This window comes from Apostichopus japonicus, chromosome 1 (genome assembly GCF_037975245.1).
Source record: "Apostichopus japonicus isolate 1M-3 chromosome 1, ASM3797524v1, whole genome shotgun sequence".
In the NCBI taxonomy this organism is placed as follows: domain Eukaryota; kingdom Metazoa; phylum Echinodermata; class Holothuroidea; order Aspidochirotida; family Stichopodidae; genus Apostichopus; species Apostichopus japonicus.
The window spans coordinates 494,608-517,957 of NC_092561.1; the positions used below are offsets into that span (position 1 = coordinate 494,608).

The 23,350-nt window shown below is 36.4% G+C and overlaps 1 protein-coding gene across 2 annotated transcripts in view; it reads left to right on the top strand.

The window, feature by feature from the left end:
- LOC139969552 (dynein axonemal heavy chain 1-like) overlaps positions 1-23,350 on the top strand; it is a 65,668-nt gene that overhangs the window by 9,045 nt on the left and 33,273 nt on the right. The window contains exons 11-40 of one of the 2 annotated variants that reach the window (XM_071974674.1): positions 50-200; positions 713-906; positions 1,296-1,521; positions 2,090-2,292; positions 2,731-2,872; positions 3,490-3,645; positions 3,983-4,181; positions 4,748-5,001; positions 5,824-6,036; positions 6,573-6,737; positions 7,290-7,517; positions 8,208-8,387; positions 8,603-8,740; positions 9,497-9,660; positions 9,872-10,076; positions 10,890-11,207; positions 11,783-11,932; positions 12,978-13,064; positions 13,553-13,659; positions 14,343-14,514; positions 15,011-15,165; positions 15,710-15,887; positions 16,562-16,756; positions 17,131-17,250; positions 19,094-19,252; positions 19,802-19,921; positions 20,943-20,978; positions 21,797-21,937; positions 22,688-22,848; positions 23,174-23,331. In XM_071974674.1, coding sequence (XP_071830775.1) covers positions 50-200; positions 713-906; positions 1,296-1,521; positions 2,090-2,292; positions 2,731-2,872; positions 3,490-3,645; positions 3,983-4,181; positions 4,748-5,001; positions 5,824-6,036; positions 6,573-6,737; positions 7,290-7,517; positions 8,208-8,387; positions 8,603-8,740; positions 9,497-9,660; positions 9,872-10,076; positions 10,890-11,207; positions 11,783-11,932; positions 12,978-13,064; positions 13,553-13,659; positions 14,343-14,514; positions 15,011-15,165; positions 15,710-15,887; positions 16,562-16,756; positions 17,131-17,250; positions 19,094-19,252; positions 19,802-19,921; positions 20,943-20,978; positions 21,797-21,937; positions 22,688-22,848; positions 23,174-23,331 — 5,075 coding nt within the window. The remainder of the gene's footprint in view (positions 1-49; positions 201-712; positions 907-1,295; positions 1,522-2,089; positions 2,293-2,730; positions 2,873-3,489; positions 3,646-3,982; positions 4,182-4,747; positions 5,002-5,823; positions 6,037-6,572; positions 6,738-7,289; positions 7,518-8,207; positions 8,388-8,602; positions 8,741-9,496; positions 9,661-9,871; positions 10,077-10,889; positions 11,208-11,782; positions 11,933-12,977; positions 13,065-13,552; positions 13,660-14,342; positions 14,515-15,010; positions 15,166-15,709; positions 15,888-16,561; positions 16,757-17,130; positions 17,251-19,093; positions 19,253-19,801; positions 19,922-20,942; positions 20,979-21,796; positions 21,938-22,687; positions 22,849-23,173; positions 23,332-23,350) is intronic. The other variant, XM_071974755.1, reaches the window with a different exon arrangement.

Sequence of the window (23,350 nt, forward strand, 5' to 3'; positions counted from 1 at the left end):
AGCATATCACTTATTAACTCCCTTTTTCCTCCTGAAATTTTAATTTCAGACCAAAGAAAAATTGTCTGTTTTATGTGGACCTTATTTTGGACAAGGAAGGCAGCCATTACACAACCAACCTGACCAGCTTTGCCTCGGTTCTGATATCTCTGTTTAACAAAGGCATTGCAGCTACACACAATGTACCACAATTAGAAAAGGTATGCTTTGGAAAAAAACATATATATTGATATTTAATTTGTACAGTTTTAAGCAAATGTGAACGTAAAATGTCGATTTTGATGTACTCAAATGGATAACAATGCTTCAGTAATAGGAAAGTTATGAAACTGTGTACAAACTGGAGATTATTTTACCATTCTGTTGCTTAGTCAAAATCAAACAGAGACTTCGATATTGGAAGGGCCTTTATTTCATAAGTGGAAAAGAAGAAAAAATAAAAAACGTTTTAAGACAGTTTGATGCATTGTCCATGTGTAACATCACAAATAATTTGACTTACGTACCAAATAAAATGAAGCAATACCCACAATGTTTTTTTTCTTCTCAGCAATGAAACATGCTATCAAGATGAAAAAGAAGATCAAAGTGTTTCCTTTTTTATTTTTTATCTGTATTAAATATTTTAGAAATTCTAGCCTAGTTTGTTATTCCTAATCCACACTCCTGCATGCTAAGTGAAAACCATGTTCTCCTCTCTGCCTCCTCTCAGTATGTCTTGGAGGATATATTCTGGGCCGACACACCCCTCCTTGAGTCCGTAGGGGAACACGAACCAAAGGTAGAGGAACTGAGGGACACCATCACCATGGCGATAAGCAAGGCCCTGATCCCAATGAGAGCCTATGCGAGAGCTTACGAAAAGTACCTAGAGCTGAATAACCTGGAAATTAACGACTACATTGAGTGAGTAAATTAGAAGAAGTCATATTGTAATAATATAAATTATCTGGTAATATTATATTTGAAGGTCTGCACATTCATTATCAATTAAAATAGTTAGGTTTTTACCTTCTTGTAATGTGCATTTACCTTTTGGGACACAAATCACATGTTAGACATTTGTATTGCAATGGAGTGTAGGTGTGTAGTTAAACCTTACATGGTATGCAGATACACCTTAAAAAGGTGTGTAGGTACACATTTCAAGGTGTGTAGTTACACATTGCAACCTGTGTAGTTACACATTGCAATGTGTGTAATCCCACCTTGCAAGGTGTGTAGTTACACCTTGCAAGGTGTGAACTGATGCCTAAAATAAATCTTGTAACATTTCTTTCCCTTCAAATTGACAGAGACTATAGCTCCAAAGAGCACACAGCATCTGAGGTGAAGCAGGAGATTGAGATGCACCTACAAGAAAAGGAGGTTCTGGAGAATGTTATTCCTAGCAACATCATGATCGGTCCATTCTATGTCAACACAGAGAGTGTCAGGCAAGGACTCAGCAAGAAACGAAAGGCCATGGCAAATGCTCTGCTTGAACTACTGGCCAAGAAACTGAGGACACAGGCCGAAGACGTGAGTGTGCTACTTGGCAGTATGGTGTGCCTATGAGTATTAATATGACTTGAAATTAGAATGGCTGGCAGTTTGTAGAGTATGCTTGTGGATGTTTCTTTGAACTCTGTTAAATAAATTTTGCATCATTCTTTGTGAAATGACTAAACTTTTGGGGATAATAAAGCTCTATTATTATAGGTGTATTAACACTCTACCATCAGTTCTGGAGGAATTGATTCAGAGTGGAATTCAGTTTATGCTGTTTGTAAGGGGAATACAAGAAGAAACTTTAAGAATATGAAACTAGAATCTTACCTAGTAATATGACATACATTATGAGAATGTATGTCTTAACACACAATGCTAATGTATGGATGAGGAAACAGGCCATTCATTGTTCACATTCACTGCAGAAAAGTAAACGGTATAGAAGACCATAAATTCAAGTCAATTGATGGTGGCACCTTAGTGTTACAAAATTAGGACTTTTGGGAATACAATTTTTCTACTTGAGGGTCTTACATGTGTGTTTGTGAAGAGTCTTAGATCTGATAAAGCATCACATTGAATTGGATATTTTTTCCAGGCCTGTGAAGAGTTCAAATCCGTCTCCCGCCGTCTCTACGACAAACCAAACTGCATCGAGGATCTCGCCGAGCAGAAGGAATGGATGAAGACCATCCCGGAGAAACTGAAAGAGCATCAGGAGTTGATCGATAAAGCCATGACAGATTACGAACTGATAGAGGAATTCTACTACAGCCTCTCCACAGATGACTTTAATCTCAAGTAAGGAAAGCATTGATGGCATGTATCTGCTGTAAAGGGGATGTGTCCCCCTCCCCTCCCCCCACCCCCTTGCTAAGTTCACCAAAATCCCACCAGCTGGACCAGAATATTTAAATTCCTGACAAAGATTTTGTCAAAGGTTCTTTACCCTTATGCACTGTGTTGGTTGCATTCTTTCTCTCTTGGTTGTTGTTTGATTCTGTACAGATATATTGTCATCAAGAACATGTAACAGAGAACACTAAGTCACAATGTCCCTTCTAGCTGCACCAACAGTTTCTTAAGCGATTATTCAATTCTTTGAAAACAGTTAACAGGTAAACAGCAAAAAATTGTGCTGTTGGCTCTGTTTGTACCTGTTGTTTACAAGCCTGTTCATAACATTGTTAACTATTGTTCTTTTTCCTTTGTATATATATTTTTTTTGTTCATTTCCAGGTGGAGTGCCATATCTTGGCCTCACAAGATTGAACTTCAGATGGAACAGACCTATACCAGTCTTGAAGAAGACCAAGAGAGGTTCAACAAGATCCAAATGACAGATCAAAATAACTTCCAAGATAAACTGGACTCTCTCCAGGTAGGAATTAAACTTGTCTTTACTTTATCCATTAACGCGCACAATTTGTCAGCCATGAGTACAGAAGAGAAGCAAACACTTGGTTACTTAAAATTCTAGTAGGAAGTGTATTATAGATAGGGGTTGAATCAACTAATTCCAATTAGTAGGTACAAGCTTAATATATGTAGTCTACTTGTCTATTCTTTCAGACTGCTATTTGTAATTTCCCTGTTCCTAGCTCAGTTTAAGACATATCGGAGGTGGTTCCGTGGATTGACCTTTCTTACCCTATATTTTTGTTCAAAGGTTGGCTGTAAGCTTCAAGCCAATGTAGCTTTTTCTGCCTACAGACTGTAAGAGGGCATTTGGACTCCAGTTCAATCCCCCTCCACCCTCATCTTACTCCTTCCCCTCACCCTCTCCTCTCCCTACCCTTCTTCGGTTTTGCTGCTGCTAATGTGGGTCCATTTAAAATAGTTTAACATGCTGGATGAAATGCTTCACATTGCATGTAATTCAGTAAGACTACCAATATATTTTGTGATACCTACATATGAGTGTTTGGGGAAGATATACCCCCTTCTTCATTTCTTTCTTGAATCTGATTTCTATTTGTGTTTTGCCTTCAATATCAGATGGTTGTGGCTGGGTTTGCAGCTCACACAGACATCAACAAGGCTCATGAGGTTGCTAATGAGGTCAGGAGGGTGAACAAACAGCTCAAGGAATGCCAACAGCTGGCTGCGATGTACAACAACAGAGAACGACTCTTTGAAATGCCCATCACAAATGTAAGACAAACCAGTCAATTACAAAATCTCTCTTTTTGTGTTCTTTTCATTGAAAATTACATTACAATGGATTGTGGGAAGACACATTCCTCACATTCATTAAATCGCAACCACAGTGCGTTATTTGATAAAATCATTTACGTTTTGGGATGTAAAGGTCTGTGAAATTTAAAATTCTCACTGTAAAAAAAATTCCTGCTATCAATGAACAATTTTCTACTTTTGAATAAAGTTACAAAAAAAAGAACCACTGACTCCTGTATATCTTTCCCCCTGAAACAGCATAAATTTAAAACAAAGCATTTCATCGCTGTGTTTCTATTTTCTTCGTCTTTAGTATGATAAACTAGCCAAACTAGTGCGGGATTTTGAACCCTTCAAGAACCTCTGGTTGACCACTTCTGATTGGATGAAATGGCACGATAGCTGGATGAACGACCCCCTGACCACCATCGACGCGGAGCAGTGCGACAAACAGGTCATGGATTCCTTCAAAACTATGCATAAATGCGTGAAACATTTCAAAGACATTCCAGGTATGAACAAGTATGGCTTAGTATCGTCACTAGCTGATATAACAGCATTACTTTTTTTTCTAGTGTCCTTCATATGTTAACCTTCCTACTGTAATGTTATATTGTATTTAACTTGTACAACATATGAGAAATAAATTTGAAATTGAGAAAAATTAAATTAAACAAAAACAAATTGTTATATTTATTTATATTTAAAGAAAGGGGTATATAATTTGTTGCCTTCACTGATTCTCCTATTGTATAATATTTAGCTGAGTTATGCACTTGACATAATAATGTACTTCAGTGTATTTTACAGCGGTCATTATTTGTTTGTGGTTTTTTTTTGGTTTGGTCAGATATTGGGGACATAATAGGCAGTATGATCGAAACATATATGTATGTTGTGAATCTAGTTGATACTAGCAAGTATTTAAGATGACCGAGAGAATAGGTTGTTGGTGTAGACTCAGGATCTTGGTATTAAAAGGTTTCCATTTTTGCTTTTAATTGTGGGTATGTCGTGTAAAACTTTTCAAAACTTCAATCTTGATAACGTTATACCCCTGTCCGGTGATTCTCTTCAGGTGTGCAACATGTAGCACAAGAGATCCGTCAGGCGGTGGATGACTTCCGTCCCTTCATCCCGCTCATCCAAGGGCTGCGTAACCCTGGTATGAGGAGCCGTCATTGGGAACTCCTCTCAGGGGAGCTTGGCTTCACCATCGTACCAAAGGCAACTCTGACCTTCAGCAAGTGTTTGGAAATGAATCTCTCGGAACATATCGACAAGATAGCCAAAGTGGCAGAAATCGCCGGCAAAGAGTATTCTATCGAACAGGTGAGTCGGTTTTATATTATTTATAGGTAAAGTCTCTCTTTATTTTCTAGGGTTTAGATTGTTGCACTTGAGATGCTTGGGTATGTGTGTGTGGTATTGGTGTTATTCATAGTTAAATGGTTGATGGATAGGTGTAGGTAGTTATACTGTACTTTCATGGCATATCCTGACAGTTATAAGTTGGTCGATGTTTAGGGTGGTGTCTTACTGAAGGATTTTATTGATTGGATTTCCAATATACGATCAGAATCTCTGTGATTTCCTTCGTTACCTGAAGAATTTTAATCGAACTTGAAGTGGAAGTTGGTTTAGTGTAGAACTAATTCAGACAGATGTTAGCCTTGTCTCACTGGATATGCTGATTTTTGTATTGATAAAGAGCAATGTACAATCAATATATCCAATATGTATTGAATATTCTGTGTAACATGCAGAATATTATATATACATATATAATCAATACCAGTAGACAAAAACCTAACACAGTCAGCATCAGTGTTATACCAATGCAACATTGTTGACTTGCTGGAAACATTTTTGATTGATTGATTGATTGATCTATATCAACCACTCATAAATTGATAACCAATACCTATAATATCAGTGATAACATTCCTACTATTAAATCAAACTTTGGGAAAAAAGTTTCAAATAAAACAAAAGATAATCATTTTCCCTTTTGTATTTTTCAGTCTGTTATTATTTTATTATTCAAGGTCGTCACCATCCCTTAGCTATCCCCAAAATCATCTGAATATTTGAAATATTTATATCACAATTATAATTATGACTGTTATTGTAATGTTTTTTTTCGTATACTAGGCCTTGGATAAGATGGAAGGAGAGTGGAAGCCGGTCATGTTTGAGATCATGCCGTACAAGGACACTGGGACGTTCATAATGAAAGGATCAGACGAATGCACTCAGCTGCTGGACGACCACATAGTAATGACACAGAGTATGTCATTCTCACCGTTCAAGAAACCATTTGAAGAGAGAATCAACACCTGGGAAGGAAAACTCAGGATGACACAGGTGAATATAGCCAGACAGTTAGTTTACCAGTTAGGAGGGCAAAGAATTGTTTCCCAAGAGAATGGGGGATGAGGGAGGGGGGGGGGTGATGGACTGTGGCAGGATAAAAATAATACATTACATATTAATGCTGAGATTACTTTTTTGGTTTTAAATTCAGGTTTACTTGGGTGGCCTGACAAAAAAGTCTGGGATGCTGTTTTTGAGAGTAGGGTGGGTGGAACAAGGAGGGCGGAGTCAGAGGTGAAGATAGGACATGTAAATTCAAAGTGTTATAGTGTTGTATTTGGGGGGGGGGTGGGGGTGGATGATAGTAGAGCATTGGGTGATGAGAATGGTCAAAAAGTTGGCTTTCCATCTGTTAAAGCCTCTCCTTGGATACAAAAACCTTTCATTAGATAAGAGCTTAATTCAAGAATAAATGATTAGTCGGATAAGGAAAGATTATGTTTGAGAGATAATTATCCTCTGAGTTATGCAGTAAATGGAAATTATGAAGAACACATGTTTGCTCATGACTTTTATGTTCACTTTAGGATGTACTGGATGAATGGCTGGTGTGTCAAAGGTCGTGGTTGTACTTGGAGCCTATCTTCAGTTCAGATGACATCAACCGTCAGCTGCCGGTGGAGGGCAAACGATACCAAACCATGGACAGGATGTGGAGACGGATAATGAAGAATGCCAAAGATAATCCACAGGTTGGTTTTGAGAGATGAAACTTAAATCTCTGCTTTAATGTGCAATAAAAGTACAGACAGTTCCTTCTCTTTAAGGGTTATTTTCTTGTTCCCATCAATAACTTGCCAATTGTTTGTTTTGTATGTGTTGAAGTATCTTTAAAATGTGTTGAAGTAACACAAAATTACACAAAACATCCATTCCCCCCCCCTCTGCTCCACCTGCCCTCTCTCTCTTTTTGGGGTGGGGGGGTTGTATATTTCTTTGTTCAAGTTTCAAACTCTTGTCTGCTGCTGCTAGCTAGATGGTTGTCTTCTGAAGAATCAGACTGACTCGAGTCTTCGTACAAGGCTTTTAACGATGCAAGGAACTCTATTTATATTATTCATTAGTTTCAAGGATTGTAGTAAATATAGCTTCAAACAGAAATAAACCAATTGCGTTGGTAGTTGAAACAATTTCATGGTCAGTACCGACACAGGTACAAAGTATGAAATTACTAAAATGGACATCCACCCTTTAAGTACTTCATAATTTTAAATAAAGTGATATTTCTATTTTTGTTTTTCTAGGTGATATCTCTCTGTCCAGATGCCAGACTACTGGAAAACCTGAAAGAATGTAACAAACTGCTGGATCAAGTCCAAAAGGGTCTTAGCGAGTACTTGGAAACCAAAAGGGCCTCCTTCCCAAGGTTCTACTTCTTGTCCGATGATGAACTGCTTGAGATTCTTTCACAGACTAAAGATCCAACGGCTGTTCAGCCTCATCTCAGAAAGTGCTTTGAGAATATCGCCAAGGTATTATAAAGAAGCTATGTTCATGTTCCATTCTTGCCCGCCAGTGTTGTAGGGAAAATAAAATATTAAAGTTGTCATGGTATGGCAAAATTGTTCACTTTAATTTAGTTGTAATTTTTCCAATTCCTGACTATGAATTTATTTCCTTTTCGTGTAAAAGCATCTTCACTCTCCAGAAATATTTGATTTGAATTCTATGTGAACCACTTTTGTGACATTTGGCAAATTAGCTAGACAATAGCAGTATTGTTTCTGGTAACGATAATCCTTTATGCAAAGATAATATATATGGGCCTAATGGCAGTTTTCAGAACTTCATTTCCTAAGTAGTTTCTAACATCTTCTATAAAACGTATGAAAGGGTAAAGAATGGTTAGGGGGGGGGGGGGATGGGGGGAGGTTCATCCACAATGGTGAACTATCTTACATCTTTAGCTGATTAATCTTTCATTTCTTCAACATTTATATCTTGATTATTTCACTTGTAACTTGAATTTTTTATTAAGTTTTGCATTGAATTTGATCTGCCTATTATATATTATAATATTTTATATTTAATACTAGACTGAAACAAACCCCCAAAACACAATCCCCATAGATTTAGGTATCATTTAACATTGAGAATTATCCATATTCCAGCAAATCTGAATATTTTACTTTCTCACTTCGCAATTCTTTTTTTGCAAACAGCTTAAATTTGAGGACGACCTCCAAATTACGGAGATGTATTCTGGGGAGGGTGAGATGGTGCCACTGTCCGAGAAGCTCTACCCTAACGGTAACGTCGAGGACTGGCTGCTGGAGGTAGAGAGGGTCATGAAGGAGAGTCTGAGGAAGATTCTCGGAGATGCACTCGAAGAATATCCAAAGGTCCTTTTTCCATATTGATTTTAATTTTTGCTTCAATTTATCAGAACTTTCATGAATTCATCTTACCGCAAATCGTTTTTAACATATTCGATATAATAGTTTTTACTTGTGTCACTTTCAAAATCTTGGAATTATTTGAGAGGTGCAGGGTCAAGGTTTACAAATAAAGCTTAACTACGAGACATTGAACTCTTGAATTTTGTCTTTTATTTTAGACTCCCAGAACGGAGTGGGTTCTGAACTGGCCTGGTCAGATAGTCATCGCTGGTTGCCAAGCGTTTTGGACCAAGATGGTGGAAGATGCGTTAAATGAAAAGAACTTACCAGAGCTATTGGAAGTGTTAAGACAGCAGGTACTTCGCTGTTTTTTTTTTTAATTTACCTTTCTGAATTCAAATGTGGTTTGATATCACCTGCTATAGATATTTCCAAATTGTTTGTATTTTAGTCAGTTTAAGCCTCCAATTAGTATTTCATTTACTGTCAAATTTGTCAGATCTTCTCTATGTTTCTGTTAAGGTGAAGGAACTCATCGTCCCATTTTTGCCGTGAGCAAATTACTTATGATTTCTGACATTCCTTGCTGTTCAAGCTAGGTCAGGTACTAGTCACATCTATGGTAGACTGTCAGTCTGATCTATTTCCTTGTGGTCAGGTACTAGTCACATCTATGGTAGACTGTCAGTCTGATCTATTTCCTTGTGGTCAGGTACTAGTCACATCTATGGTAGACTGTCAGTCTGATCTATTTCCTTGTGGTCAGGTACTAGTCACATCTATGGTAGACTGTCAGTCTGATCTATTTCCTTGTGTGTCTGTTTGTTTTTTATGCTTTTTTTCTTTAATGCTTTGTTTTAATTCTTTTTTGTTTGTCTTAAGTATAGACTTCAGTCAGTGGTCTGTTATAGCAGAACAATCAATGTTAAGGAAGTTTAAAACTTTTTCAAAGCACTGTACTTTTACCAGTATCTTAGAATGTTGATGGTCCCTTGCAACATTCGATTTGTGGACACTACGGCATTATTACTCTCCTTTAAGTTTCCTCATCTACTGGCCCTTGTATTATGTACATACTGGCCACTATTGCATTTTTTTACTCTTCTTTATAGATTGCCGATTTAGTGGCCCTCGTCAGAGGCAACTTGAGTAAGATCAGTCGTATGATTTTATCTGCCTTGATTGTGATTGAAGTCCACGCCAGAGACGTTGTCGCTAAGATGGTGGAAGAGAAAGTACGGAATGTCAATGACTTTGAGTGGATCGGACAACTCAGGTAACAGGAATTGAAATATAGAGTCTAAACATTCTCGTGGAGTATGGCAACCTTCTGAATATTCATAGATTCATAGAACCAGTAGTTCTCGCTGTTTCATGCATCTTCACTCAACCCATATTCATTATTTTATTAGTTTTAAACCCTTTTGCAACAGCCATGGTTAAATCAATTGACCCATTTCCCTCATCTTCTTTTTCTTTCTCCAAAGATATTACTGGGTGGAGGAGAACATGTATGTCCGTGCTGTCAATGCTGAGTTCCTCTACGGATACGAGTACCTCGGAAACACTGGACGACTGGTCATCACGCCGTTGACCGATCGATGTTACCTAACCCTGACCGGTGCTCTCCATCTGAAGTTTGGGGGTGCCCCAGCGGGACCCGCAGGGACGGGAAAGACCGAAACTACAAAGGTGTGTATCGTTTTGTGACAAGTGAATTAGTCTGCATGTCATGGAATTGATTGTAGAAGATGTTTGACTTCTGAATCCAATATCTATATATATATATATATATATATTTATATATATATATAAATATAGGATGGACAGATTTTACCCTCTGCATCTTTCAGGAAGCTTAAGTATCATAGTTAATTAAGAATCCTGATTTTGCCCTTTTTTCCAGTTATTTCTTAAAACCTGCATGTGTGTTATTCATGAACCTAGAATCAACAAGTTTTGTTAAAACATTGAAGTTGTGTAAGTTATAATTATTTCATCATTCATGTTATGGAAATATTATACATCTATTCGAGTCTTTCAATATGAATTATTATACATCTATTCCAGTCTTTCAATATGAATTATTATACATCTATTCCAGTCTTTCAATATGAATTATTTTACATCTATTCCAGTCTTTCAATATGAAATATTATACATCTATTCCAGTCTTTCAATATGAAATATTATACGTCTATTCCAGTCTTTCAATATGAAATATTATACATCTATTCCAGTCGTTCAATATGAAATATTATACGTCTATTCCAGTCTTTCAATATGAATTATTATACATCTTTTCCAGTCTTTCAATATGAAATATTATACATCTATTCCAGTCTTTCAATATGAAATATTTTACATCTATTCCAGTCTTTCAATATGAAATATATTTCATCAAGGAGAAGAAAACCTGAACAGCATTTTACCCTATATGGTATTCTTTTTCTTCAATTTTGAGCTCTGCTTAGAGATGTTTTTTTATGACATTTTCTCTTAAAGGATCTTGGTAAAGCTTTAGCCATCCAGACTGTGGTGTTTAATTGTTCGGATCAGCTTGACTTCATGGCTATGGGAAAGTTCTTTAAAGGATTGGCCAGTTCTGGGGCCTGGGCCTGCTTTGACGAGTTCAATCGTATCGACATTGAGGTCCTCTCCGTAGTGGCCCAGCAGATTGCAACCATTCAGAAGGCCCAACAACAAAGGTTGGACCGGTTTATGTTTGAGGGGGTGGAGATCGCCCTGAGGGCCTCCTGTGCTGTCTTCATTACAATGAACCCTGGCTATGCCGGGAGAACTGAACTTCCAGATAACCTGAAGGTAAATCTATCAGAAACTGAAAGTTTAAAGAATGTTGTTTGATACAATCGTCATTTTGTCAGTGTCTAAAATATTGTTCAAAGCCTCTCAATATAAACATATGGTGTAAGAAACATTTGCTGTGCTCTTCCAAGTGAGCTATCCAGTGCTTTGTTGATAGTGATCCTTGCATGGGGATTATTTTTTAGGGGGGAAGGGGGGGTTGGGGGTCTAGTCAGCAGCCACAGGATTAATGGACATCACTCCACCAATTTCATTTTATTTGATAGGCCCTGTTCAGACCTGTCACTCTTCATTTTATTTGATAGGCCCTGTTCAGACCTGTCACTCTTAATTTTATTTATTAGGCCCTGTTCAGACCTGCCACTCTTCATTTTATTTATTAGGCCCTGTTCAGACCTGTCACTCTTCATTTTATTTGATAGGCCCTGTTCAGACCTGTCACTCTTTATTTTATTTATTAGGCCCTGTTCAGACCTGTCACTCTTCATTTTATTTATTAGGCCCTGTTCAGACCTGTCACTCTTATTTTATAGGCCCTGTTCAGACCTGTCACTCTTCATTTTATTTTATAGGCCCTGTTCAGACCTGTTGCCATGATGGTACCTGACTATGCCATGATTGCTGAGATCTCCCTGTATTCCTTCGGATTCAACGAAGCTAAACTACTCGCTAAGAAGATCACAACTACCTTCAAACTTTCATCTGAACAGCTAAGCTCACAGGTAAGAGATTTGGGACTTTTGAAAGAATTTAGAGAGGTGAAAAACGTAAAGAAAGAATTTTTAGCTGACTGAACCCTACAACAGATAGTCTTCCAATAGACAATACTTTCTTGTACCAAAAATTAATTAGTCAAAAAATAACAAGTTTTTCCTGATGTTGTAAAAGAAAGGCTCCTTAATAAGCTCCTATCTAAATTAAAGGTAGTCAATATAGGCCCCAAATTATAGCACGCTATAATTGCTAGAAGTTTTCAAAAAGTACCTTCCTTGTGGTCTTGACTCTCCAAATTGTTCTCAGACATTTTTAAGAAACACACAAGATGACTGAATGTCCCAGTGAGGAAAATTTCCTTGAAGGTTGTAATAAAAACAATTTAATAATTTTGACCAAAGGTGACCATATTTGAATATCTAGCATATTTTGGGGCCAATACAGCATACCTTTAAGTTTTGAAATTCTAATCTGATTGAAATAACTAGCTAAGTAAGATTGGTGTGTTTAACTTATATTATGCACCTCTAGTCTTGAAGTAAATTAAATATTTACTACTGGTTATGACAAAATGCCTTTCAGCTTAATATCCCAAATAATGACAGAGTATTTAGTTTCACAGAATATATGTCCTGCTCTCTTTAATCTTTTTGGATTCTCGAAAATTGTTGTAATGAAAACTCAAACAATTTGTTTAATTCTATAACATTCTTCAAATACAATAAATTGTCAAACTTTGTTTGAGTAAGTGCTTCAAAAACTTCAGATATAATTTAAGTAAACAACATGATTTGAATAACTGTGGTAATATAGGTAAATAGTTTAGGAAATGTAGGTAATTTTGGTAAATAATAAATGTAGGTAATATATGTAAACAATCAATGAAGGTAATATGTAAATAAATGTTGGTAAATAATGTAGGTGTATGTAAATAAAAATGTAAGTAATACAGGTAAATACTAAATGTAGGTAATAAAGGTAAATAATAGATGTAGGTAATGTTTGTGTGCCAGAAGTGATTCTCATTTTAATATAAATAATTTTACTTTCTAGGATCATTATGACTTTGGAATGAGAGCTGTTAAGACGGTCATTTCCGCGGCCGGAAACTTGAAAAGGGAAAACCCCGAGATGAATGAGGTAATATACATTCTTTGCTTCTGATTGATTGTCTCTTTGTTTTTGCTCTTGCCCTTAAATGATTAAGATGAATTTATTAATTGTGATCTCAAATGTAACTGTCATTTAAGTGGACAAATTGCTTGAAAACAATTCATTATACATTAAGAAAACATTATTTTAATTAATTCATACAAATTATTATGTCCAGAGACTAAAAAATATGTGGTGATGTAGATTAGTCTAATATGAAATTGCCATGTGAGAAAAGTGAGTGTTCAGGTCACATTGATGTAAGTATATCTGCTTCTCGTCTGACTATCAGGAAACCTGTTACATGTAATAACCAGAAAATCATTGTCTTTGGTGTAGTGTTGTATATGTTAAGAAATGCCCTGGTCACACTCTCGCAAAGTACAGGTCAAATTGTGATTAAAATGGAGGCTGTTTTGGTAACAGGAATATCTTCCTTCTCTTATATCAGGTTTTTATTCTCTTTATTTCATTAGGAATTGATCGTCTTGAGAGCCATCCGTGACGTCAACGTTCCCAAGTTTCTACAAGATGACTTGAAGCTCTTCAACGGCATTGTTTCTGATCTCTTCCCTAAAATCAAGTAAGGATTTTTATCCTGAATTTTTGTCCCAAAGTTTTACTAGAAAAAGCATGATCTGTCCAGTGATCTGTGCAGTAGATCATTTGCCTCTAGAAATATTGATTAAATCTTATTGATGTTTTTACTTGATTTAAATTCATGAGCTCATGACAAACAATGGTTTGAGTCAATGATGTTTTATTGCATGCTATTTCCTGTGGATTTTCAAAGATTGCAGAAACTGGTTTAATTGAAATAGAAAAGGGTGAGAGGGGTGCGGGGGGGGGGGGGGGGTGGGGGGAGGTAGGCAAGATGGGCAGCACCAATTAAAACTGACATCCTTCTCTGAAGTCTGTCCTACTATCTGGAGTGTGGACAAGAATTTATATTGTGATTTTGTAAGCATTAGCCTTTAAATTTGCCAAACTCTTCATGGAATGTGGAGATAAGGAAGAGCCCTTGGGATTTGTTAGTACCCACATTTGGTGTGATGTTGGAAATATGGCTTGTTTTAATATGTTTTATGTAATTATAAATCTTTACATTTCACTTTCAAAATTTAGTCAACCATAGTGAACTTGTGGTTATGTTATTCATAATTATTTTGTTTCTTCTCAGTGAAGGTTTATGTTTAAAAAATATCAGACATTGCTAATATGTGACTTTTTTAAACTGAATTCATGAATTCATGTTTCGTCGTACAGGGAAGAACCCATCGACTATGGTACTCTAGATGCCTCCATCAGGGAGCATTGTGGTAAACTGGGCTTGAAGGACGTGGATGGCTTCGTGAGTAAGTGCATACAGCTCTACGAGACCACTGTAGTAAGACACGGTCTCATGTTGGTAGGACCAGCCGGATCCGGAAAGACTATGGTAAGTCTGAACAAATTTCTGGTGTCAGTTGACTATGTGTCAGTGGGGAATTCATTCATTTAAGTACGCCAATGAAATAATATTTCCGGTCGATTCGTAGTGTGCTATGTGTTTTTGACCAGCCCTGTTCAATCTGTTGGTGAATCATCTGTTTGAAACTTAGAACCATCTTGCCATAATATTTATTATATAGTATTATTTTTATATATATTATGTATGTATTACTGTTTTGCATTCCTCAGAGACTCACAGAGGATATTAAAGCTAGATTAGGCAATGGGCACAGTTATTTTCACCTAGATCCCCGTTTTGAATTCTTCAGTTTTTCCTATGTATATTCTGAAAATGAGAGTAAATTATTCTTTACCTCATATTTTCTTGGACCCTCGAATAGACCGTAGGCTGGCTGTATCTCCCCCCCCCCCCCCCCCCTCCACCCTCCTTCTCTCTCATGCTGCTTTTTGACTTACATCGCTTCCTCCAATCTGCTTCTCAGGCCTACGAAGTTTTGTCTCAGGCCATGTCAGCACTGAAAGGTCAACCTGCCATCGGTGGTGGAAACTATGAGAAGGTTCATAACTTTGTCCTCAACCCAAAATCTATCACCATGGGACAACTTTACGGTGAATTTGACCTGCTGACCCACGAATGGTAAGTAAGAATCAATGTCTGAGCTTCAAGAAAGGAACTCTTGTGTAACTTCTTTCTCGTCCCATCTTTAATAATGTCAAAGTTGCATTTGCTCTCTAGTTTTCGAATTTAGTCGTCAAAAATACATGTTTGGCACAATGGTTCTAGATAGAAGGTAGGATGATAATATCAAGGGATGAGGGCATTGCACCTGGACAATCATGGCTGTGAGGTCTGGATGACTAAGTAGCCAGTCTGGTTTGCATCCTAGAGCTGTTCACCATTTCTTTAACTGCAATTTTGAACTATCAAATTATGAAAGCTAATCCAAGATAGCTACAATTTTGTAAACTGGATAACCTGTACATATCAAGTTGTCAATTTACATTTTTTTTTAATATTGATTTAAGAGGTACTTTATCTTCCAAGATATGCATAATTAAATTTGCAAATTACTAAATTTAGTTGCATGCAAAGAATTATATTTAAATTGAATATGAACACAACAATCCAAGTGATGTCAGAAATTTTCTCTGATTATACCCCTCTTTATTTCCACTATCAGGACTGATGGCATCTTGTCCTCCTTGATTCGTGTCGGTACCACCGCCATGGATGAGGACCTCCGTTGGTTTATATTTGATGGTCCCGTCGATGCAGTCTGGATCGAGAACATGAACACGGTGTTGGATGACAACAAGAAACTCTGTCTTAGCAGCGGTGAAATCATCAAACTCACTGACGTAAGTTTAACAAACGATTATTAAAAGATAAATGTAACACAGTATTGACTAGTAATCTGTAAATGAATATATGCATTCTCAGTTAATTGTAGCCTTTAAGTGCCATCAGTTCTCAGCATTAATTATGTAATGGATGATGCACAGCTAGAATGAATGGTAGCCTGTAAGCACCATGAAAACTTAACTACTTTCATTCCTCACTTAGACTAGTTCTGATAAGTGAGGATATCAGCTGGAATGGTTTACAGCCTGTAAGAAATACCTTTCAAAGTTTACTACCACCAATGCTCAATTAGGCTTCTTCTCACAAAGGATATGCATTGACAGTGAATGTTAGTCTGCATGTAGACACTTACGTTAAGTGCCAGCATTTTTTATCTTGGCTAGAATTCCTGATGTACAGGAATGTGGATATATGCATCTACGATGAATGGTAGCCTGGAGGGATCATTCTGACTTTGTTTATGTATATTTTCTGTATTCAGCAGACTATCCATTGCGCATAAAGAACATGATATTCTCGTTCTTACTCAGAGAGCATCACTGACATTTATGTTTCTCCCCTAATCTCTTGTTGCATGGCAAGGTATGTTTCACCTCCCCACCCCTGGTATACCTCTCCTATACCCCTCTCTGCTAGTATTATTTAATCCCTCCATCCTGTTCCATTACAGACAATGAGGATGATCTTTGAAGTGGCTGACCTAGCCGTGGCCTCACCAGCCACTGTAAGCCGTTGTGGTATGGTGTATCTGGAACCAAGCATCCTGGGCTTGTCACCATTCGTTGAGTGCTGGCTCAAGAGACTTCCGGGAGTCATTGTACCATTCACAGAGAAACTTCAAGAACTGTTTAATAAATTCCTGGAGGTAAGCGGCTGACTTTCTAACATCTTGTTCTTTCCTGTGTCGTTCCTATGCATATCTTGCGCCTTATTTTCTCAATTTTGTGAAGAAAAATATTGTACGAATTGTTTTGTATGTACAAAATAAGTTTGATAAAAACCATCCTCTTTTGTAAATATGCATTCAATTAATAAAGATTAAATTTTTGATAATTTTTTAATTTAGAAATCTTGCAAGTCAAATGTGACTTGCCACTCATTCTAACATTTGATGTAGAATCCCAATGTGCCAAAGATACTGCTATAGAATTACAGGACCAGAACATACCGCCTGAAATTCAAGAACATGCTGATAAGGAATTTATTTATGTTGTTTACCACTTTTTTTCTGTTTTACAGGAATCTATAGAATTTATCAGAAGGAATTGTAAAGAGATTGTATCCTCCATGAACAGTAACCTGACTCTCAGTCTCACCAAGCTGATGGATTGTTTCTTTGTTCCGTTCCTTCCCAGGGAGGTAAGAAGTCCTATGTCTGCTTTACTGGCATGTTAGGCAGCCTAATATACCATACTTAATAGAAACTTGTAGCCTAAGCTTGAAGTCCTATCTTTGAGTTTTTTAGATACCTCAAAAGGGTTGGTGAAAGAGTTTAATCTCCCTTCGAAAGGCTTTTATTATTTCTAGGCTACTCTAGCAACGGTGCTTCTTCAGTGGTTTGAAATAGTAACAAATTTGGTACTTATTGTTTTAGTGCAGGGAATGGGTAAGGTCAAGTTGTATTGATGCACTGACAATGGTGTCTCTGATATACCATAGTGGAGCAGAGAGATTTTGTATGAGGAAGAAAACAACGATGAGGAAGTTACCACTTCTGCATATAAATATCTCCTATAAATTTGTTTTTTCCTTAAAACACCAATGTCACAGTTTTGAATTTAATCACCTATTTTCCAGACTAAATTTATTCCTCACTATAAGAATAACATTTCTGCATTATTGTACCTGCTTTACTGGCATTTTAGGCAGCCTATTAGACCAAATGTAACAGGAACTTGTGGCCTAAGCTTGACAAATTTTCCGTCTTTTTTGGGGCTTAACAGGATTGGCAAACCCATGTGAAGCAGATCTTCAAGAACTTTGCATGAAATAATTATAACCTCAACTGTAAATATATATGCTTTTCCTACTTTTTTTTTTCAATTTTCTCAATGCTTACAAACAACAGGGTGAAGTAAGTACAATATTTGTTGGTGTGTATTCTGTGATATTGTCTCTAATTGACCTTGACTTCTTCAATCTCTCTCTCTCTTTTCTGTTCCTATTCCTAATTAATATACATAATTTCCTAAATTCATTTTCATGATATCAATTCTAACATGAGCTGTCAATCTTTCTTGTGTTATCTTGACTGCTTAAAAATGACATGTTAGTTTTAATGTAACAAAGAAAAACTAGTCTTACGTTGATGTGACCTTTCTTCTGTTTTTTTTAATCCTTCCTTGCCCTCCCACACCCCTAACCTACCCCCCCTCTCCTCCCCTCCATTCAACCCTGTTTATTTAGGGTTTACTGTGATTATGTTCTGTGACAGTTTCATTTGTGGTGACAGTACTTGTAAATTGCACTAAATTATTTCTAACACTAATATATATCATTTCCTTCTTAGGTATTTGCCCTGATAGTGTCAAAGAATCTTACTGACTTACTGACAACTTACATATGACTTATAGATGTTATGCTTTCACACTTGATTTTAAGATTCCTAGATTTTAATATACCTTTGAATTTGTTTGCCAGCTTATAGCAGTTGTTATATATGAGCATATGGAGTACTTAAATACACCTGTGTTAAACAGTTGATACTGAAACATAAATTAATTCATTCATGAACAATTAATATGAAATTTTGCAAATTGATTGCCTATGGCATACATTTTGTTCCATTTATTGTTAATCAAAATGGAAGCCCTGACCAAACTGATCCAAATAATGAAAAACATTTCTTAAAATCTGTGGAAAAGTGGAAAAGGTGTACACTGTACAGTGTAATCTAAAGATTTGCATTGCTATAGAAATTCTGACACAGACAGAATGTTAACATTCAACATGAAATGCTGCTCGAATCTGAACCGTGAGAAATTTTTAGCACATTCCACTTAGGACTGACTCTCTATTAACTGTTCATAATGTCATAAATTCAAAGGATTATCAAATTGTATCAAGATTATCACATCTTGACGGTCATATTAAACAGAATGGTGTTTGGTGTGCGTATACAAAATATTTACATCTGACATCTGTCGTTTTCTATGACATTTTAAAATATCACTCTATTCCTTTTTTTGTATTTATTTCAAAGGGACAACCTCCAATCCCAGAAGAAAATTTGGATAGAATAGTGGAGTTGATTGAGCCCTGGTTCATATTCTCCTTGATATGGACCGTTGGGGCTACCATCAATTCCGACGGCAGAAAGAAATACAGTGCTTGGTTACGTGAGAAAATGAAGAAGGAAAATGTAAGTGGTCGCTAAAGAGCGTTTGAAAAATGTTCTTTCAAGTTTAAAATATTATTTTTACTTTCATGTACAGAGAAACAGAATCGTAATATAGCTTTCAAATTTAATTTTGTCCAAACAATTAAGAATGGTCTTAGAAATTGAGAAATCAATTAGCTTAAGTTTCTGAACAGAAAGTAGAGGTGAGCTAAGAAAGCATAGTTTGTGGCAAGTAGATCCCAGATGAAGGATCAAAATAATGTTGATTAAAATCAGTGAAGACATAAGTCATCAGATGTTTGTGAATTTATGAATTTAATTGGCATTTATGATTAAATCTGCCGCTTTTTATGATAAATCATCAACCATTTCTAACAATAATTTCTAACATATACTGGAAAGTCATCCCAGTTTTCACGATCATTTGTGTTCCAGAACTTAATAGTTTCATGTTGTTTGTTTTTGTGAAAGTAATGACTAACAGTTCTGTGAATAAATAATAAAAATAATTAATTCTTGGGGAAACGTATCAATAATTATCATTTTGTAATTTTTGCTTCTTCTACTCAGGTTGTCCTTCAGTTTCCGGATGACAAATTAGTCTACGATTACAAACTGGATGATGCAGGCATCAGTAGAGTACCATCTAAAGATGATGATGAGGAGGAAGAGGGACCAAAACAGACACAGGTATATATTGATCCAAACCCTTCAACCCCCCTCCCCTGCTTCCCCTATCACCCTCCTCTTACCAATGACTCCCCCTCCCCCACATCATCCCATTGCCTCCCTCTCTCTTTCTCTTGCTTTTTCTGTCATGGTTACTGAATCCACCCTCTTTCAGTCTTATATTTTCATTCATTTCTCTATATAACTATGTAACTATATAAATTTATAACTTATGATATTGATCATCCAGTGTATATCTCTATCCTACTCTGAAAGTGTGTATTGTACTTCTAATGTCAACTCCCACCTTCATGATTATTGACTAATGCTGCTAACGTTAATATTTCTAAAGATTAGAGGCATCACAAATTTGGTCCTTTTGTCACAACCCACCATATCGTCTTTAATCATCTTGTAATGTTTAACCCACTGCAGCAAATATCACCCACCATATTGTCTTTAACCATCTTGTAATGTTTAACCCACTGCAGCAAATATCATCCACCATAATATCTTTCTTTTTCACCATGTTACGTCTTGACAATATGTTTTCTTTATTCATTTTATTCATTTTCTTACATTTTGAGAGGGGAGGAGGGGGTGGAGGAGGAGGGGCTGCTGTAAGTGCTTTTATCTCTTAATGTTGGAAACATAGTTACAAAAGACTGATATTCTCTAAAGAATTCTCCAAAGAAGTTTGAAAGTAAACAAAAAAACTAATCCCAAATGTAAAATTTGGTTATAAAGTCATGTGAGAAGGCCTTGGCTTGATACAAGGCCTTCAGCCTTCAACTTTTAGCTTCTTTTTTTGGGGGGGGGGGGGCGACCTGACCATAAGCCTTCAGGGCCCTCCAAATCATACCTACAAAACTTCTATCAAGTATTAATTATTTGTGTGCTACTCATACTCTGCCTCGCTACTACCACTTTCTTTACCTTTTATCTCTGCTATCTTTTCTGTATTTTTCTTTCAATTAATATCATTTCTCTTGCTCTTTCACATATAAAATTCATCCTCACTTGCACCTTACTAACCTCATAGAAAAAGAAAGACGTTTATGAAGGACCGTATGGAGAGGTAAGTGATTCACCTGTAGTTACCATGCAATGGCCTATCTGCAAATTATAGCTTGCATGTCGATGCAGCCATGTATCAAACTTTCCTGTGGCTACTGAGACTGTGGCTCTCAAATCAGTATTAATGGGACATGGGAAACGTCACAGCCTGAAGGAACAAATTGAAATATGAATATATATGCTTTTGGTAGTATGTATATCAAACCTACTTGTGTTCCATTAGTGTTCTGGCCATTTAGATGTAGGGGTAAAAAATTGCACTTTGGTCCACAAGATCAACTTTTGTGCCAACCCCCTAGTCTGCCTAAAATATTTGTGCATGTAATGAAGTTTATTACAAATTCAAGGAAAAAAGGGCATTTTCTTTTTAACAATTTCAGACCATATTATTGAATAGCAACAATTTGAACAAGGGTTTACTGACAACTTTGTTAGCTAACTACTTTCTTGATTAATTATATATGCACAGCCAATCCAGTTGACTGGACATATAACTTTCTAACTTGCTAATACCCAAAATGAAAAAAAAAAATGGTGTCTTGTCCACAAACTTTTGATAACTGATTAAGAATCATTGGATACCCATTCATTTAGTCTAACTCAGTGAGGAAAAAAAAATTGGGAGAGTATCCTTTTGGTTTATGCAAGGTATTCTGTAAATTGCTGATCAATTTCCCCAAAATGGTGCTATAATATTTGCATGTATCATACTTTTTGTTTTTTTAATAGTGTGATCACCCCTCCATAATAATGTTGCAGTTCTTTTTATTTTTATTGCCGTGGACACCACCATTTCATCTTTGATCTGTCTGTCTTTAGGTCCGTTGGTTGGATTGGATGGATGGCCTAGAGAATTGTAACATCACTCCTGAAATGAGTTACTCTGACATCATCGTTCCCACCGCTGACACCGTGCGAGGGTCATATATCCTGCATATGCTGGTCACAAACAAAAAACAGGTTAGTCATCTCTGATTCTTCTTTGCTTGTTTGTGGCTGTACTTTGTAAAATCTTCATTCTCTCGGATCAGGGATCAAATAGGTTAAACATGGTCAGCAACTCTACCCTGGGGCTTGATTGGTTACTTTCATTCCAATTGTCCAACAGCTGACACCATTGGTCGACTTTTGATACAAAATCAAATACAACTGGTGTTTGTATAAATTTATTTATTTATTTATTTATTTATTTATTTATTTATTTATTTATTATTTAACCACATTGGGGTTTGTGGTTGTCCAGATATGAAAAATATGAAAATATATTAATTATTGTCAAGTCTTCTAAACTTCAGGGTTATTTACCATTGTACTTTTGAGTATATATAATACTTTTTTGTTTCACTAAGGTGAAATATAGGAATGAAAAGAAAATGCAATCCAAAGGGTCCTGTGTAGTTGTAGTTGTGATGATAAATGTTGACACTATTTGTTAACAGAATTTGATGTACTGGATGGTGGAGAAGAAATGCAATTACAAACAGAGGAACGGTTTGTTTTCTGATCTGGATAATCCAGGATTTAAATAAAAGAAGATCTGGATAATCCAGGTTCTACTTTATAAGAAGTAATTTCTTCCTGTTATTAATAACGCATCTTATAGACTACTTGAATAATAAGCAACCACTGATATTTGTTTCAGGAAACATACTTAGAAAGATTCAGTATATTCGGATCAGAATTCATAATTGTGGTATTTCGTTGTTAAAGGTCATGTGCGTCGGCGAGACAGGTACCGGTAAAACTCTGACGATATCTGACAAGCTGTTGAAGAACATGCCCAAGGATTATATCAGTCACTTTATAAACTTCTCGGCAAGAACGAGCGCCAATCAGACCCAGGATCTGATCGATGGCAAACTGGACAAAAGGTACGAAAGATAAAATCTGGTGAAAGATTAGTGTGACAAAGAGAGAGAGAATGCTTTAAGGTCATCAGTATTGTGACCAAATATGCTAGAAAGATGAATTATGATTATTCATGTTTAAGCTGCAAAAAGCATTTATTCCACCCATTCTCCTACCCCTCTTTAGTCATAGAAGAAGCTTTTCCATCTTAAGAATAATTTCAGCTAGTTTTTCCCTTCTCTGTTAGTAATTCAACTGTTAGTGTATTCAACTGTTTTTAAATTTGATAATAAAAAATTTTACTGACACTAGTTTAGTTTTAGCTCTTACTATTTTTTGTTGCAACAGACGTAAGGGTGTGTTCGGTCCTCCCCTCGGTAAATATTTTGTGATGTTTGTCGATGATCTGAACATGCCTGCCTTGGAGGTGTACGGGGCTCAGCCCCCTATAGAATTGCTACGTCAGTGGATGGACCACAAGGGATGGTATGATCGCAAACAGATCGGTGAGTGATACACGTTAAA